This window comes from Nomascus leucogenys, unplaced genomic scaffold (assembly GCF_006542625.1).
Source record: "Nomascus leucogenys isolate Asia unplaced genomic scaffold, Asia_NLE_v1 Super-Scaffold_3019, whole genome shotgun sequence".
NCBI classification, from domain to species: domain Eukaryota; kingdom Metazoa; phylum Chordata; class Mammalia; order Primates; family Hylobatidae; genus Nomascus; species Nomascus leucogenys.
The window spans coordinates 1,024,477-1,041,208 of record NW_022095789.1 but is presented as its reverse complement, the minus strand read 5'-3'; the positions used below and the strand labels follow the sequence as shown (position 1 = coordinate 1,041,208).

The window sequence follows — 16,732 nt, the reverse complement described above, 5'->3', positions numbered from 1 at the left end:
CGTGAGACTCGCGTAGTCTGTCGGGAGGTGGGGGAGGGGGACAATGCGGCGTGCGAGGAGTGGGGAAGAAATCACGCGACTGGATTTGGAGTTCTGCTGGGCTCGAATCTCAGCTGTGCTTTTTATTAACCGTGGGACCTTGAGCTACTCGGCTCTCCTCTCTGAATGACAGTTTCCTCCTCTGTAAAACAGGAATGGTTAATTCAACGAATGTTGTTTACTGAGCGCTTAGACCAGTGGTGCAGGTTTAAGGCTGGAGGCAGCAGAAAAGGAAAACAAGGTTCCTGGTCTCGGGAAGCTTACCATGGGGGTGTTTGTACGTGTGTGTGTTCGTGTGCTCAGTGGTGGAAGACAGGACAGAAAATAGACGGATCAACATCGAAAGCAACAAGGTCATTACAGCTTGTAAGTTGTGAAGGTAACGGTGATGTAACACGGGGACTAGAGGAGGGGTGCTTGAGACAGGGTGGTCAGGGAAGGCCTCTACCAGCAGGTGAATTGTAGCAGAGACTCCAGAGAGGCACCATGACACCACGATGGGTGAGGACAAGATCCATAGAGAGTGCAAGTGCAAAGGCTCCAAGGCAGGACTGTGCTGACAAAAGACAGCGCAGCTGGAGAGCCAGGACGGAGGGAGGTGGAGAACAAAACCAGTTTTTTGTGTGCTTATGGTGGGGACTGTCAAAATGATCACAGAATGCCAGGCACACAGTAGGCCCTCAGTTGGTGCTATGATAGAATTATGCCCAAGAAGCTGTAGTATCCCAGAGGAAAGGGACTCTGACAGCTTAGGGGAGTCAGGAAAGGACATAAAAAAGAGGTGACATCTGAACTGTGGCCTGACAGGAAGGGGACTATTTCATCAAGCAGGCTAGGGAGAAAGAGAATTTTAGGCTGTGGTACAGCATGGGCAAAGGCACTGTGGCCAGAAATGCAGGGTGTGTAAGTAACAGGTAATTAGGTGAGGGGGCCACCAGCAGCCAGACTGCAAAAAAAAAAGAAAAAACCCAACCAACCAACCAACCAAACAAACAAAAAACATTCACAGGCCGCTGGTAGAACTGCAAATTGGCGCAGACATTTTGGAAGGCAATTTGGCAGTGTTTACCAAAAGCATAAATGCATGTGCCTTTGGAGCCAACAGCTCCCCTTCCAGGAATTGATCCCGTGCGACTCTAGTCATACATGCGCACAAAGGTATCTGTGCAAGGATGTTCACTGTAGCATGTTTTTTTTTGTAGTGAAAAACTGAAAATGATCTAAACGATCATCTGTACAGGACTGGCTAGTTAACTGTGGCACGTCCACCCAATGCAATGCCACACTATGGTTGGCAAAGATGAGCTAGACCCATGCGTGCTGACATGGGAGTGTGCCAAGATGTGGTGTTAAGTGTGAGAAGCAAGGTGCCAAACTGGAATGTGTGGAATGAGCCAATTTTGATACAAAGGGAATTATATTTTATGTATAAGTATTTATAATTTTCTATGTCAAATATATATTATATACTAACACGTACATACTTATATATACTGTGTATATATTATACACAGACACCTTATATACAAACGTACACATATTTACGGCTAGATATACAATTCTTTTTTCTTTCTTGTTTTTTTGAGATGGAGTCTCCCTCTGTCGCCCAGGCTGGAGTGCAGTGGTGCAATCTTGGGTCACTGCAACTTCCACCTCCAGGGTTCAAGCAATTCTCCTGCCTCAGCCTCCCAAGTAGCTGGGATTACAGACATGTGCCACCACACCCGGCTAATTTTTGTATTTTAAGTAGAGACAGGTTTTCACCATGTTGGCCAGGCTGGTCTCAAACTCCTGACCACAAGTGATCCGCCCACCTAGGCCTCCCAAAGTGCTGGGATTACAGGCATGAGCCACCTCGCCTGGCCACACCTCTGTAATAAGTTCTGAAAAAACTGTTAAAGGGAGTTGCACCTAGGAAATGGGACTGAGAGGGTTCAGGGAAGGAAGTTTCACATTCCATTGCCTTCCTTCCTGGTGCAGTTTGATTATTTTCCCTTGGATAGTATTTTACTTGTGTTATTTTAAGAACTAGCATGGAGGGTACCTGTAATTATTTTTGGTCTCTCAGCATTAGAATTGCCCCCTTCCCATGTTTAGAGGGGTCCCCTACCTTCTGAGGCAGAACCCACCTTCCCCTCTGAGAGATGACTATGACAAATAATTGCTTTCTCAGTCTTCCTTGCAGCCAGGACATGTGACTGACAGGTGCAGCTCCAGACTTGGGACCTGAAGCTAGTCCCAGGAAGCAGCAGGGAAGCGGAGGGTGGGAGGGGAGGAGTGTGTTCTGGTGTGGAAAAGTGGTGGTGGCAGCTCCTGCCAAGGATCATTGGCAGCAGTGACACTCACTGTGGGAGTGTCCAACACTAACAGGACAAGCCGCACTGTCCATGCCCAGCCATGGCATCGGCATTCTTCATAGGTCTGCCTGGTAGTGGGATTTGGGGCATCATTTCAGGCTGTGTGGTCTCCAATGTGGATTTTCTAGCTATCCTGGAGATTATTTGAGCTGTCCAGTTTGTTGTTGTTGTTGTTTTTAAAGTGATAAGGCTTCACTGCATCACCCAGGCTGGAGTGCAGTGGCACAGTCAATCATAGCTTACTGCAGCCTCGAATTCCTGGTCTTAAGTGATTCTCCCATCTCAGCCCTTTCAGTAGATGAGACTACAGGTGCATGCCACCATGCCCGGCTAATTTAAAAAATATTTATTATTTGTTTATGATTTACTTATTTTTTGTAGAGACAGGGTATTTGTTTGTGATTTACTTATTTATTTTTTGTAGAGATGGGGGTCTCACTAGGTGGCCCAGGCTGGTCTCGAACTCCTGGCCTCAAATGATCCTCCTACCTCAGCCTACCAAAGTGCTGGGATTACAGGTATGAGCCATTGTACCTGGCCCATGAGCTGCCCAGTATTTAATAAACTCCTTATCTGCTTAAATCACCCAGAAGTGATTTCTGTGGCTTGGGATTAAGAACTCCTGATGCCAGAGTACGAGATAAAGAAAGATGAAGGAGGATGGAGGAGTGGGGAGAAGGAGGAAGGGAGAAAGAAGATGAAATGAAGCATGTCTGAACTTCAGATCACAGGAAACAGGAAGTCACTGAAGGATTTTAAGCACAAGAGACCTAATGGGCCGGGTGCGGTGGCTCACGCTTGTAATCCCAGCACTTTGGGAGGCCGAGGCGGGCGGATCACGAGGTCAGGGGATTGAGACCGCGGTGAAACCTCGTCTCTACTAAAAAATACAAAAAAAATTAGCCGGGCGTGGTGGCGGGCGCCTGTAGTCCCAGCTACTCGGAGAGGCTGAGGCAGGAGAACGGCATGAACTCGGGAGGCGGAGCTTGCAGTGAGCCGAGATTGCGCCACTGCACTCCAGCCTGGGTGACAGAGCGAGACTCCGCCTCAAGAAAAAAAAAAAAGAGACCTAATGAGGTTTGCATTTTATGGGGCCAAACGGAGATGGGTTGGAGGAGGATGAGGCTGGCTGTGGAAAGATCAGTAGGAGGCTGGGGCAGACTCCAGAGGAGGGACAAGGACGCCTGAACTACAGAAGCCCGGGTGAGGCTGGAGCGGGGCTGGAAGGAGAGAGGTGAACATCACTTGGGAGTCACTTACTAGGTGTTATGGGAGAGGGAGGAGGACAAGTCGAGGAAGATTCCCAGGTTTCTGGTTTGGACAATGGGGTGAGTGATGCTGCTGCAAAATGAAATAGGCATCGAGGGGGTGGAGCAGCTTGGTGGGGGGATGATGATGAGCTTGTCTGGGGGAATGACAGACAAGCTGGAGGAGGTGTCCAGCAGACACTAGGGTATCTGAGCCCAGAGCTCAGGAAAGCACTGCAGGCTGGCTGCAGGTGCAGATTTGAGCCACGGTGTACTCAGAATTCTTTAACAAATGGCACAAATGGCTCTCCAAGATTGGGGCGGGAAAAGGGTAGGCGGGAAGGAACACCTAGATCTGTAGTTTGCCAGTGTCCTTGGGGTAAAATACTCCCACCACAGTTGATTCCAAGCTGTCAGTGTGATGTCATTGAACAGAAAATTGGTTCAGTTATCTAGAATTTTCATGAGATAGATAACGTAGATAAAAATAACCTTAAGAGCACAGATAATAGTAAAATAACTAGGAAGTTATGCGTTTTGAGTATATCTATGTTTTTTAACATAATTTAATTATAACGATATAATTTAATTTTTAACAATGTAATGGCTTTAACAACTGGCTCACACAATTCCTGAAGTTTTTTTTTTCTTTTTTTTTTTTTTTTTTTTTTTGAGATGGAGTCTTGCTGTGATGCCCAGGCTGGAGTGCAGTGGCGTGATCTTGGCTCACTACAACCTCTGCCTCCCGGGTTCAAAGGATTCTCCTGCCTCAGCCTCCTGAGTAGCTGGAATTACAGGCACCCACCACCACACCTTGCTAATTTTTGTATTTTTAGGAGAGACGGGGTTTCACCATGTTGGCCAGGTTGGTCTCCATCTCCTGACCTCGTGATCCGCCCACCTTGGCCTCCCAAAGTGCTGGGATTACAGGCTGAGCCACCCTGCCCAGCCAGATTCCTGAAGTTTTAACAATTGTTCCTGTGAGCCAAGTGAGATCAGTGCCCCACTGGGTTTGGAGTCATTAGCATAGAGGTGGTGGCTGGAGCTATAGGGCTGAGTGTGATCGTCCAGGGGTGCATGGAGAGTGAAAAGAAGAGAGTGCCCAGAACAGACTCCTGAGGTGCTGCAAACTTTGGGGTGGCCAGAAGCAGAGGAACCTGGAGAAAGACTGAGAAGGCTCTGGCAGTGAGAAAGAAGGAGAAGCTGAAGAGAGTGTACAGAGACCTTGGGGATAGAGGTCAACTAGATAAACGCTAGAGGGAGGCTGAAGGAGACCAGCAGTGGAGAGTCTGCAATGGATGGGCAGCAAGTGGGTGATTGGGGAGCTGAATAGCAGTGAGCCCAAAGAGGGAAGGGGCAGCCGGGTACAGCCTCCAGGAGAAAGTGACATTCGAGCTGGGTTTTGAAAGATGAGAAGGACCTTACAAGTGGTGGTGAGCATTCCCAGCAAGGGGAATGCTGCAAGGGAACCTGCAAGGGATCCACCTAGCAGGTGGGACAATCCAGAGTGTCGAGGTAACAGAAAATAGGTTAAATTCTGAGTCAGGCAGGAAGTTCGTTTGGCTGCTAGCACAGAAGCTTAGGCAAAGCAGGCATTTATTCTTTCACTTAAACAAGTCCAGTGGTGGGCAGTCCACAGGTGGTGTGATGACTTCACAGTCATCAGGAACCCAGACTCCTACCTTTCTGGTGCACCATTCTTAGTACATGAATTTCATCCTCAGGGCCCAAGGTGGCTGCTGCAGCTCCTGCCATCATGTTGATGCAGACAGCAGGAAGAGGGGAGGTAGGGTAAAAAGAATACCTGCCACCAGTTGTCTTTTTCTTTCTTTCTTTTTTTTTTTTTTGAGACTGAGTCTAGCTCTGTTGCCCAGGCCTGAGTGCAGTGGTGTAAAGTGGTGTAATCTTGGCTCACTGCAGCCTCCGCCTCCCGGGTTCAAGCTATTCTCTTGCCTCAGCCTCCTGAGTAGCTGGAACCACAGCCACATGCCACCATGCCCGGATAATTTTTGTATTTTAGTAGAGACGGGGTTTCACCATGTTGGCTAGGTTGGTCTCGAACTCCTGACCTCAGGTGATCTGCCCACCTCAGCCTCCTAAAGTGCTGGGATTACAGGCATGAGACACCATTCCCAGCTAGATTCACCAATTATTAACATTTGCTACATTTTTCTCTCTTGCTCCGTATGTGCTTCCCTCAGAAGAAGGGGGCATGGATACTGGGTCACCATTCTCTAGCAGGATGGACCCTTTCCCCTGCCACACACCCCTACCACCCTTCAGAGCATGGGGTGGCAAAGCTCCATCTCGTGGGCCTCCAGTGGCCAGTCCCTAAACCTGCGAGTCCTCAGGACCTCTCACTGTTTCTGTTCTCTCTTTCCCCAGGAAATGGGCCTTTCCGTTCTTTTCTTCCTGTCCCCTTCCTAGGAATGTACTGAGGTCAATGACTCTGGAAGCTTCTGGGAAGGGAACATGGCAAAAGGTGGGAAAGGGTTTTAGGGAAGATCCTGGTTGGAGCAGCTGGAGCAGAGAGTTCTCTTAAGTGGATCCTGGGGATTCCAGCCCCGCCTGGGTTCTGCAAAAATCCAGATGTGCCTTTGTAACTCTGCGTGTGGCGCCTGGCAGATTAAACTTTAGCAACATTCCTGCTGTCCAGAGGCCTCACAGTCCTTCAGGGCAGGCAGGACGGGAAGCTGAGAACAGGGAGGGGAACCGGGGACATTTACTGAACATCTACAACGCGCCAAGTACTCCATCCATCGCGTCACGACGTCCTCACAGCAATCCTTCAAAGCAGGCATTTTCATTCCCATTTTACAGATAAGGGAATTGATACCCAGAGAGGGAAAGTCACTAGCCTTTGTTCTTTTCAATCAGTTTTCCCTGAGTGCCTACTGGGTGCCGATATCATTCCAGGTACAGGAGACGCAGCAGGAAATAAGACCAATGAAGCCCTTGCCCCTCTGGAACTCAGCATTCGAGTGGGATGGGGCAGACAATTCACAACTACAAACCACAAAAGACGCTTCCAGTGTGCTGCTCCTGTAAAAATCATCAGCGACACTCACTTTGCTAAATCTATTGGCCAATCCTCCCTGCCCCCTCTGACTTCTGAGTGCTTCCCATAAGCCAGAGCTGTCGTAGGCCCTGGGGACACAGCTGTGAACAAGAGAGGCCTTGGGGGCTGGGCGCGGTGACTCACGCCTGAAAGCCCAGCACTTTGGGAGGCCGAGGTGGGCGGATCACCTGCGGTCAGGAGTTCGAGACCAGACTGGCCAACATGGCGAAACTCTGTCTCTACTAAAAACACAAAAATTATCCAGGTGTGATGATGTGCTCCTGTAATTCCAGCTACTTGGGAGGCTGAGGCAGGAGAGTCCTTTGAACCCAGGAGGCAGAGGTTACAGTGGGTTGAGATCGTGCCACTGTACTCCAGCCTGGGCAACAAAGCAAGACTCTGTCTCAAAAAAAAAAAAAAAAAAAAAAAAAGGCCTTGGGGACCTTGAGGAAGGCAAGTGATGAGTAAAATAAATCAGTAAAATATATGGTGTGTCAGGAGGTGACAAATGCTGGGGGCAGTGAGGGAGGAGAAGCAGAGGAATTGGTGCACTGGGGCTGAGGGGGGTTGGACAGTCACATGGATGGGCAGGGATCGCCTACCCTGAGAGAGGTTAGGAAGTGAGGGGACAGCCTCTGGAAGTCCTAAGGCGGGAGGTGGCTGGCACATCTGAAGATCTGCATGACTGAAGGCCACTGTGGCCTCAGCAGAGGGAGGGAGAAGAGGGCTGGAGGGAGGTGGGCCTTGTGGGCTCCTGCGCTGTGAGCAGAGGACGGAGTGATCCAGATTTCATTCTAATGTCTGCTGTGTAGGGAGCAGGGAGGGGACTATTCTTGGGCAAGGGTGAAAGCTGGGGACGAGTACAGAGGCCATCACCATCACACAGGCAGGATGACTCTCACTTGGGCTGGGATGGTGGCAATGGAGACCAAGAGAAGTGGGTGGGTCCTGGATGTTTTGAAGGGAGAACTGGTCATGGCATGTGCTAACAGGTGAGAAGGACAGAGCCCCAGGACCATTCCAACGTTTTCGGCTGAGCAGTTGGAAGGGTGGAGAAGACAGTTGGAAGAGCAAGTCTGGAGCGGGGCAGAGGAGGTGTCAGGAATTCAGCTTCGGGATTCAGCTCTGAAATGCACATTAGATACCCAGATGGAGCTGTCGGGCGGGCAGTTGGATATGCTCTTCTGGGTTTCTGGTGGTGGCTAAGCATGTCACCGTCTAAATGACATTTAATGCCCATTACTGGATAAGGGCACAAAACAGCAAGTACTGACAGAACAGAGAAGAGGTCCCAGGGCTTAGTCCTAGGGTCTTCTGATGCAAAGAGGAGAAACCATCCATTTTGTTCACAGCTGTGCTCCCCAGAGCCTAAAATGGTGTCTGGCACAAAGTAATTGGTAGATCATTATTTTTTGAATGAATAAACGAATAAGTAGCGTTAAGCACTAAGAAGGAAATAGAACAGGGTGATGAGTTAGAGGGCGTGGGGGACAGCGTTCTTCTCTAGATAGGGTAGCAGTCAGGGAAGGCCTCTTTGAGAAGGTGACATTTGAGCCAAGCCCAGAAGGACAAGGACAAGTTCTGTAAAAAGTTGCAGAGGAAACTGCAAGTGCAAAGGCCCTGAGGCAGGAACAAATCTGGCCTTTTGGAGGCTCCATGTGCTCAGGGCATGGGAGGCTGGATCGCCCGAGAACCTTGCAAGCCCAGGACCTGGACTTGGGATCACATCCTGGGTGTCCCGGAGGTTTTTTTTGTTTGTTTGTTTGTTTTTTAGATGCAGTTTCACTCTTGTTGCCCAGGCTGGAGTGCAATGGTGCGATCTCGGCTCACTGCAACCTCCACCTCCCCAATTCAAGCGATTCTCCTGCCTCAGCCTCCCGAGTAGCTGGGATTACAGGTGCCTGCCACCATGCCCAGCTAGTTTTTGTTGTTGTTGTTGTTTGTTTGTTTGTTTTATTTTTAGTAGAGACAGGGTTTTACCATGTTGGCCAGGCTACTCTCGAACTCCTGACATCAGGTGATCCACCCACCTCAGCCTCCCAAAGTGCTGGGATTACAGGCATGAGCCACCGCAGCTGGCATGGGTTTTAAACAAAGAAGTTACGTGACCAGATTAATATTTTAAATGATCCCCCCGAGGAACCTGGAGAACTTTCTGTAGGAAAGCAGCAGTGGAAACAAATGGAGTGTCGGGAAATACTCATGCGGCAGCCAAGGTCAGAACCAGCTTCCCTGGAGTCAGGGGAGTTGGGAGAGAGAGGAATGGGCAGATTCAAGATATTTTAGGAACAGGATGGTAGGGCTGGGATTCAAGAGCCCCTGCTGGTTCAATCCCGACATGAAGATGTCTCCCATAGACAGACTTGGAAGGGCCTCAGGGAGGGGCCAGGACGTCTGTAGGGTCGGGGGGTTGCTCTTAAGGTCTCTCCTTAGTCACCTGAATCCAAGACTCCAGGGGCTTCCCCAGGCTGGAAGCTGTGGGAGGTGGTGGGAAGGGGTGCTGTGGCTGGGAGGGTCATTCCATGCTGGGCTCTGGGCCACAGCTGTAAGGTAGCTAAGACCATGCCCTGTACTGGGGGAGAGCCCTTCCTTCCTTTTTCTTCATCAGATCTAGATTCCTGGCCAGCACAGTGGCTCACACTCGTAATCCCAACACTCTGGGAAGCAAAGGCAGGAGAATCACTTGAACCCTCCCAGGCTGATTTGAGACCAGTCTGGGCCACATATTGAGACCCCATCTCTATTTTTTTTTTAATTGAAAATTAGCCAGACATGGTGGTGTGCACCTGTAGTCCCAGTTCCTCGGGAGGCTGAGGAGGGAGAATGAGCCAAGGAGAGTTTGAGGCTGCAGTGAGCTATGATCATGCCACTACACTCCAGCCTGGGCAACAGAGCGAGACCCTGTCTCAAAACAACAACAAAAAAATCTAGATTCGTGATCTCTTCCCAGCCTGGTCCTCCTCCAGTGCTCCCTCTGTCAAGTTTCTTCAATGCTCCTCCCACTGAGAGGTGGCAGTATGTCCCCTCCCTTGAATCTGGGCCTGTGACTCTAGTAGAATAGAGTGGGTCTGACGTGGTGCCAGGTTTCAGGTTTCAGGCCCAGGTCTTAAGAAACTGGCAGCTTCTGCTTCCTGTCTCTTGGGATGCTTTGCTCTGGGAACCCAGCCACCACGCCGGGAGGAAGCCAAGCAGCCACATGGAGAGGCCACGCAGAGCCATCCTGACCAGCACCCCCAGCTGAGGCTCCAGCTGACAGCTGGCATCAGCTGCCCCACGTGTGAGTGAGCAGATGACTCCAGCCCCAACCTGTAAGCCACCCTAGCTGACCTCCCTTTGGAGGAGAGCTGGGCTGTCCTACTGAGCACTGCCCACGCCGCACGCTTGTGAGGATAATAAATGATGATTATCGTTTTAAGCCACTAAGTTTGGGGTGGTTTGTTGTGCAGCAATAGATAAGGGGGACACAGTGCTTCACCCCTCCAGGGCCTATCACTGAGTTTTCCTTCTACATACCCCTTGAGAGATCATCATCTCCCCATCTTCTCTGCCGCCCCATCTGTCACCTGGACGGGTACATTAGCATCCTAGTCAGTGTTTCCCCACACCTGCTTGCAGCCACAGCGTTCTGTTTCCTACACAGCAATCCAGAGAACCTGCTGAAAAGCATATCTGATTGCCTCCCCAGCCACTCTGTACACACTCAAAATGCTCAGTGGCTCCCCACTGCCCCTAGGATCAGGCTTACCCATTTCTTTCCCCTTTTAGCTTCGCCCACACTGGCCTGTCTTCTCGTCCTCTGGTATTCCACATTCCCTTTGCCCCAGGGCATTTGCACATACTGTTCCCACTCCCAAAGACGCCCTCCCCGACCCAGTTAATTATTTCCTATTATTTCTTGTTCATGCTTTAGGTCTTAGCTCAAATACCACCTCTCAGGGAGCTTCTTCTCAGTGGTTCTTAAAACGGGGTCCCTGGCCAGCAGCATCTGGGAACTTGTTAGAAATACAAACATCCTGGGCCGGGTGCATTGGCTCACGCCTGTAATCCCAGCACTTGGGAGGCCAAGGTGGGCAGATTGCTTGAGTCCAGGCGTTCAAGACCAGCCTGGGCAACATGGGGAAACCCTACCTCTACAAAACAAAACAAAACAAAACAAAACAAAACAAAAAAACTAGCTGGGCGTGGTGGTGCATGCCTCTAGGCCCAGCTACTCAGGAGGCCGAGGTGGGCGAATCACCTGAGCTGAGAAGTCAGGACAGCAGTGAGCCGAGATGGCACCACTGCACTCCCGCCTGGGCAGCTGGAGTGAGACCTTGCCTCAAAACAATATAAATAAATAAACAAAATGGAAACATCCTCAAGCCCAAGCCCAGAACTAAGGAGTCAGAAGTTCTGAGACAGGGCCCAGCAGCGTGTGATGAGCAAGCAAGCTACGCAGGTGATTCTGATACGCCACCTGAGAACTGCCGCCCTGAAGCCCCAGCTTGGATTGTGGACTTTTTAGGTTCTCCCATCCCCGAATCCCTTTCCTTCAGTGGGTTGTGTTTGTGACGACACAGATTGTCTGATGGATGCATAATCTCATAAACCTGAGCACAGGGCCCGCTTGTTTTTCACTCATCACCGTAGCAGCACCTGACGCCGTGCCTAGTACGTACCAGGGCTTAAGGATGTGGGCTGAGCAAACACTCAGGCTCCAGATAGTCACGAGCCCCCCAGGTGTGAGGGAGGAACAGGGCCTTTTATACGTCTGGGACCCTAAAAGTGCCCAAGGGGAGGAGACAAAACTTTAAAGGACTTGGGGAGGCTTCAGCCTGCACAGAAAAGGGGTCGTTCAGAAGGCTGATAAAGGGTATCCAAAGCTTCCCCGCCTTCCTTCCCCATCCCAGTCCCCACCCTCCCCAACCTGGGAGAACCCTCAGCTGACTTCTGTTGAGCACGAGCCAGGCCTTGTTCTATGGGTTCTATGTGTTCTGTATCATTTAATACCCTCAACAAGCTTCTGAGTTGTGTCTGATTAACATTTTCATTTTACAGATGGGGAAACTGACTCGATGAATCTCAGGCTTGGCTGCGGTCAGGGTAGAATCAGGACTGGAACCCAGGCTGTGTGGCTGCGGCCCTGACCCTCACCATCCATGTCAGGTAGAGAACACTCAGGTGGGGCAGGAGGTAAGGTGGGGGGGCTGTGGGGAGCCTCATGTGTCTCCAAAGGGACTGGGGGCCTGTGAGGCAGTGGGTCCAGGAGGACCTTTCCAAATTCTCAAGAGAAACCAAAAGTGTGAATCTTAGTATAAACCCCCCTATGTCTAAATGTTGGCAGATGATTAAACTTTTAAAAAACCCAGATGTCACTGGGTATGGTGGCTCATGCCAGTAATCCCAGCACTTTGGGAGGCTGAAATGGGAGATCACTTGAGCCCAGGAGTTTGAGAGCAGCCTGGGCAACATAGTGAGATCCCTTCATCTCTAGTCAAAAGAATATTTTATTTAAAAACAAACAAACTCAGGTGCTTCCAGAGACCAGATGAATACCTGCTCTGATGTGAGGATAGGGATGGTGCCAGAAGGCCCCACGGCCATGTCAGTGTCTCTGCTTCTGCCATCTGCAGGGCCGTCCACCTCACATTCTGGGGTCGCCCTCCACGGGATGCAGACCTTGCTGTCCCTTCAGGCAGGCTCCAAACATTGACCCTTACCTTCATGTCTTGGCCCCCATGGTGTGGGGCTTGGTCACAGCTGCTTCCCCAGCCCCAGGCCTGCATGAAGAAGGCACTCACTAAATGCTTGCTGTTGAGGTAATCAGGCTGGCCTCTCTACCCCAATGCACCATGGCCCCGCCCTCTCCCCTGCCCCAGGTGGGCGGGGCAGGTGCTGGTGGGTTAAAAGCTGGTAGCTGGGGGCTTTTCAGATGCTGGGTCCTCCATGGAGTTTGAGCTGGGCATGGCTACTGCAGGCCTTGTGAGTCCCCTGCCTTCCCCTCCTGGAGCAGCGGACGGGCAGGGTGGGCACAGGGACAGCCAGGGCCAGAGCTCACAACCCATCCTGACTCCTTTTTTTGGCTCAGGTGAGTGAAGCTGAGGGTGGAATCCGAGAGTGGGAGGAGGAGGAGGAGGAGGAGGAGGCAGCAGAGAGGACGCCCACGGGAGAAAAGTCTCCAAACTCTCCCAGGACTTTGCTGTCTCCGAGAGGGAAGGCCCGGACGGGGGGACCCATGGAAGTCAAGCTGGAGCTGCACCCCCTGCAGAACAGGTAGGCAGGAGCCTGCGGGTGGAACCAGCCCCCTGCTTTCAGGCCAGCCTCTGTGCTGGCAGCATGGCCTTGGGCAACCCCTCCTCTCTCAGCCCCTAGCTCTTCATCCGTGGGAGGCCAGGCTGACCTAAGTCTTGGGCCCTGTTGGCCCCTCCAGCCGTAACCCTGAAGAGACTGTGGGTCAAACACCCCCACTCCTCCCCTGCCCTTCAGGACAGCTGGTTTCATTCACCTGAGAGGCGAATTCTGTGCCCCAAATCTCATCTCCCAGTTTGCCCTCGAAGGGGAGGGTCCTCCCTGTCAGTCCAGGTGTCCCGGGGGTGGACCTGGGGGCTCTCTGCTTCCTCCTGGCTACCTCCCCCTTCCCCCACCAGGTGGGCTCTGTGGTTCTTCAAGAATGATCGCAGCCGGGCCTGGCAGGATAACCTGCACCTGGTCACCAAGGTGGACACTGTGGAGGACTTCTGGGCGTAAGTGTCTGTCCCCAGTGGGGCTAGAGATGGGGGGCTCTGAGCTCTGGGCTCCCTCTCTCCGGGTTGAATCAGCCCTCCCTAGGGCCTTTCAGCCTTGGTGAGGGCTGGGGCTTGGCGGGTTCCGCCCAGGGGGTGTAGGGCACAACCACCCCCCACCCCACCACCTTCTTTGGGCTCAGGGCGAGAGCCTGGAGAGCAGGAGAAGCAGGGAGCTGACCCTGACTCAGCCACTCCGGGGCTTTGTGACCTGGGCAAGCTCCTTCCCCTCTCTGAACCTGTCTCAGCTGCAAAGGGAGGACTCGGCTGCCTCAGTGTCTGGGTGCTCACGGGAGTGGGTCTGAAAAGGGCTGCACAAGCCCTAGGGAGGGCGAGAAGACCTCAGCTGTAGCTGGAGGGGGGAGCGCCAGGGGCTCCAAAACCCTCCCCAGGGGTTGGCTCAGGCTTCACTGGGAAGGCTCTGTGGAAAAGGTGGGTCTTGAGAGTTTGGATAAACGGGGGTGGAATCCCAGGTGGCAGGCCAGTGTAAGCAAAGGCTTGGAGGCCATGGGCTCGGATGAGGAGTTGGGAGGGCTGAACCCAGTTGGAACCAGGCCCTAAAAAGCCTTGACTTTTGGCATGGGGCGGGGGGCTCTGTCCAGGCTGTACAGTCACATCCAGCTGGCCAGCAAGCTCTCCTCTGGCTGTGACTATGCCCTGTTCAAGGTAAGCTCTGCTCTGCTCTTTCCCTCCTGCAAAGGGACAAGGGGTTGATCCCTCCCGGCTCCCACTGCGTTAATCCCTCAGAGGGGTGGGGGTGGGGAGCTACGGGCCACCTCTCAGCAGAGTTGCGCTTTCTGACTGGAGGAAATGCTCTTACGGGGCCCGGACAGAGTAGGTCAGGCCCAAGCCGCACCTTGGAGGACCTTAAGAGGCGGGAAGGGGAAGAGGGAGTGGGAGAGATTTCTGGCCTGGCTCCTTAACTAGGGAAGGGCATGAGAATTGCTCAAGGACACTCATTGATGCCACACTCATCCCTGGAGGGCTGACATTGTGTTTAGAGATCTCTCCAGGTGACTTCTGCCCTGCCTGGGAACCATGAAGCCAAGCCCGGGATGTCCCCCTTGCCTGCACTGGGGTCTGCCCCTGAGGCTTCCTTAATCCACCCCCATTTGAATGCTTGTCTCAAGGAACTCAGTAAAAGAGACATGCACATACACAAGGCTATACAAGGTGACCAGTGCTGTCTGTCGGGGGTGCTGAGTGGCTGGGGGTGGAACCTGCTTGCACTGAGGGAAGGAGGATAAGAGAATCTGGCCTACTTAGGGCCTCAGCAGAGAGCGGATAAGGCCAGGATGGTAGGTGGGTCCCCACTTCCCTTTGAACACAGGGAGGCAGTTGACTTGCCATCTGCCTTGCAGGATGGCATCGAGCCCATGTGGGAGGACAGCAGGAATAAGCGGGGTGGCCGCTGGCTGGTCAGCCTGGCCAAGCAGCAGCGCCACACTGAGCTGGACCGGCTGTGGCTGGAGACGGTGAGTTGGAGGAGGAGGGTCCTCAGGGGAAGAGACGGGCTGTGTGGGTCTCAGGGTGGCAGTGGTCTCCAGGATGGCAGGCCAGTTCCTATGTCCCAGCCGGTGATCTCACAACTCCCTACTTCGGGTCCAGCTGCTGTGTCTGATCGGGGAGAGCTTTGAGGAACACAGCAGGGAGGTATGTGGGGCCGTCGTCAACATCCGCACCAAGGGAGACAAGATCGCTGTGTGGACGAGGGAGGCGGAAAACCAGATGGGTGTGCTGCACATTGGGTGAGGAGGGTCTCTGGCACAGGGTGGGGGCTTGGGTCTCTTCTAGAGGGAAGGTGGGTGGAGGTGGCTTGGCCTGCAAGGGAGACCTCTGAAAGTCTCCATAGCCTCTCTCCCTTCTGCCTTGCCCACCTGTATGGAAGGGTCTGGCGTTCAGATTTCTCACTTTCTATTACGGCAGTGCAGCTCTCTTTTGCATTAAGGGGATCATATTTTGGGTTTCCACATGGGTAAGACACAACAGGTGTGGCTGTGGCCAGAATGAGGGTAGGAGTCTGGTGGCCTAAGTTATTTCTAGGACCCTCTGATGACTACCTGTGTCTCTTTTCCTCTGTGTCCCCCCACACCTGCAGGCATGTATACAAAGAGCGCCTGGGCCTCTCCCCAAAGACCATCATTGGGTACCAGGCCCATGCAGACACAGCCACCAAGAGCAACTCCCTAGCCAAGAACAAGTTTGTGGTGTGAGGGGGGCCTTGGCACCCCTCCTATGGGACAGCCACCACCTGAGCCTCATTACTTTGGGGGGTGGGGTGGGACTGGGGATCAGACAGCCTAGTGCTTACCTGTCCTCAAGTGAACAGGAATGCAAACACTCTTTAACATGAGTTGGGACCTGGGCCTTAGGGGCCAGATGGGGGTAGTGGTGGCAGTTTGAAGACCTAGCTTGTCCTGGGGCCACAGGACAGCAGCAGGGTGGAGGAAACTCCTGGGGGTGAGGTGAGTCATGTGGGGGAAGGAGGGCTCTATGGTAGGCGGAGAAGCCCATAGTCCAGCGTTTACTTTGTTTCCACCCAGGAAGGGGGCGAGGTGGCCTGAGAGACGGACTCTTCCATGGGTGTGGGGGTCTCAAGGGCACAGACACTCTGGAGGGTGAACGCCATCATTTGTACAGAGGGATACGTGGGTTGCTGAGGACTGAGAGAGCCTTGCAAGGCTGCTCCCCTTCTCCCCAGCTGTGACCAGGGCTGTCTGGGCCTTGCCTGCCTCAGGGCCAGACTGAAGTGGAGGTGGGGGGGGATGCTGGGCTAGGCCTCACCAAGGTTCTGGTAGAAGTGGATAAACTTGATAATAAAAGCTTAAGCATCTCTCTGTTCCTGTTTTAAATAAATACTTCTGAACAAAGTTGGAATTATTTTTAAGAGGGCTTCAAACTGGAGTAAGATTCAGGTTCCCCCAAACTTTGATCTGCCCCTGTCCTGTCTTACAGGGGCTCATGTGAGATCACTGGGTACCAAGGAGCCTGACCAGGACCCAGGCCAGTATGGAGGACAGGAGGTGAGGCTGGGGAAACTCAGCCACCAAGGGGGCTTGAGCCAGGTTCTGGGGCATATGCCCCTGGCAGGGCGCAGCCGGCGTGGCACCAAGGCCCAGGCCTTCGTTTGGCCTGAGTTTGAGCCAGGATAAGTAGAGCTGAATTTCCGCTGGGTGGAGATGAGCCTGATGCGACTCCACAACAACAAAACGTCCTGCACGTGTTAAAAACTCAATCCGGACTAGCTTCCCCATCCGCCTGCCAGAGCAG

The 16,732-nt window shown here is 52.6% G+C and overlaps 1 protein-coding gene across 6 annotated transcripts; it reads left to right on the top strand.

Moving 5' to 3' along the window:
- The first annotated feature begins 67 nt into the window (after positions 1 to 67).
- EIF4E1B (eukaryotic translation initiation factor 4E family member 1B) lies at positions 68 to 16,295 on the top strand. 6 transcript variants are annotated; one of them, XM_003280498.3, is made up of 9 exons: positions 68 to 392; positions 11,739 to 11,846; positions 12,314 to 12,499; positions 12,769 to 12,953; positions 13,328 to 13,423; positions 14,065 to 14,128; positions 14,824 to 14,937; positions 15,071 to 15,210; positions 15,561 to 16,295. In XM_003280498.3, exons 3-9 carry the CDS (start codon positions 12,485 to 12,487, stop codon positions 15,673 to 15,675), a joined length of 729 nt encoding a protein of 242 aa, XP_003280546.2. In that variant the 5' UTR covers positions 68 to 392; positions 11,739 to 11,846; positions 12,314 to 12,484; the 3' UTR covers positions 15,676 to 16,295. The 6 variants fall into 6 exon arrangements, with proteins under 6 accessions (XP_003280546.2, XP_030664356.1, XP_030664357.1 ...); XM_030808496.1 differs by having other exon boundaries at positions 68 to 405; XM_030808497.1 differs by having other exon boundaries at positions 68 to 418.
- The last annotated feature ends 437 nt before the right edge of the window (positions 16,296 to 16,732 follow it).

Excerpts from the sequence above, each read along its gene's own strand:
- EIF4E1B (XM_003280498.3), top strand. Across the intron at positions 13,424-14,064 it reads ACTGTGGAGGACTTCTGGGC|GCTGTACAGTCACATCCAGC; the intron begins GTAAGTGTCTGT and ends GGCTCTGTCCAG. Across the intron at positions 14,938-15,070 it reads ACCGGCTGTGGCTGGAGACG|CTGCTGTGTCTGATCGGGGA; the intron begins GTGAGTTGGAGG and ends CTTCGGGTCCAG.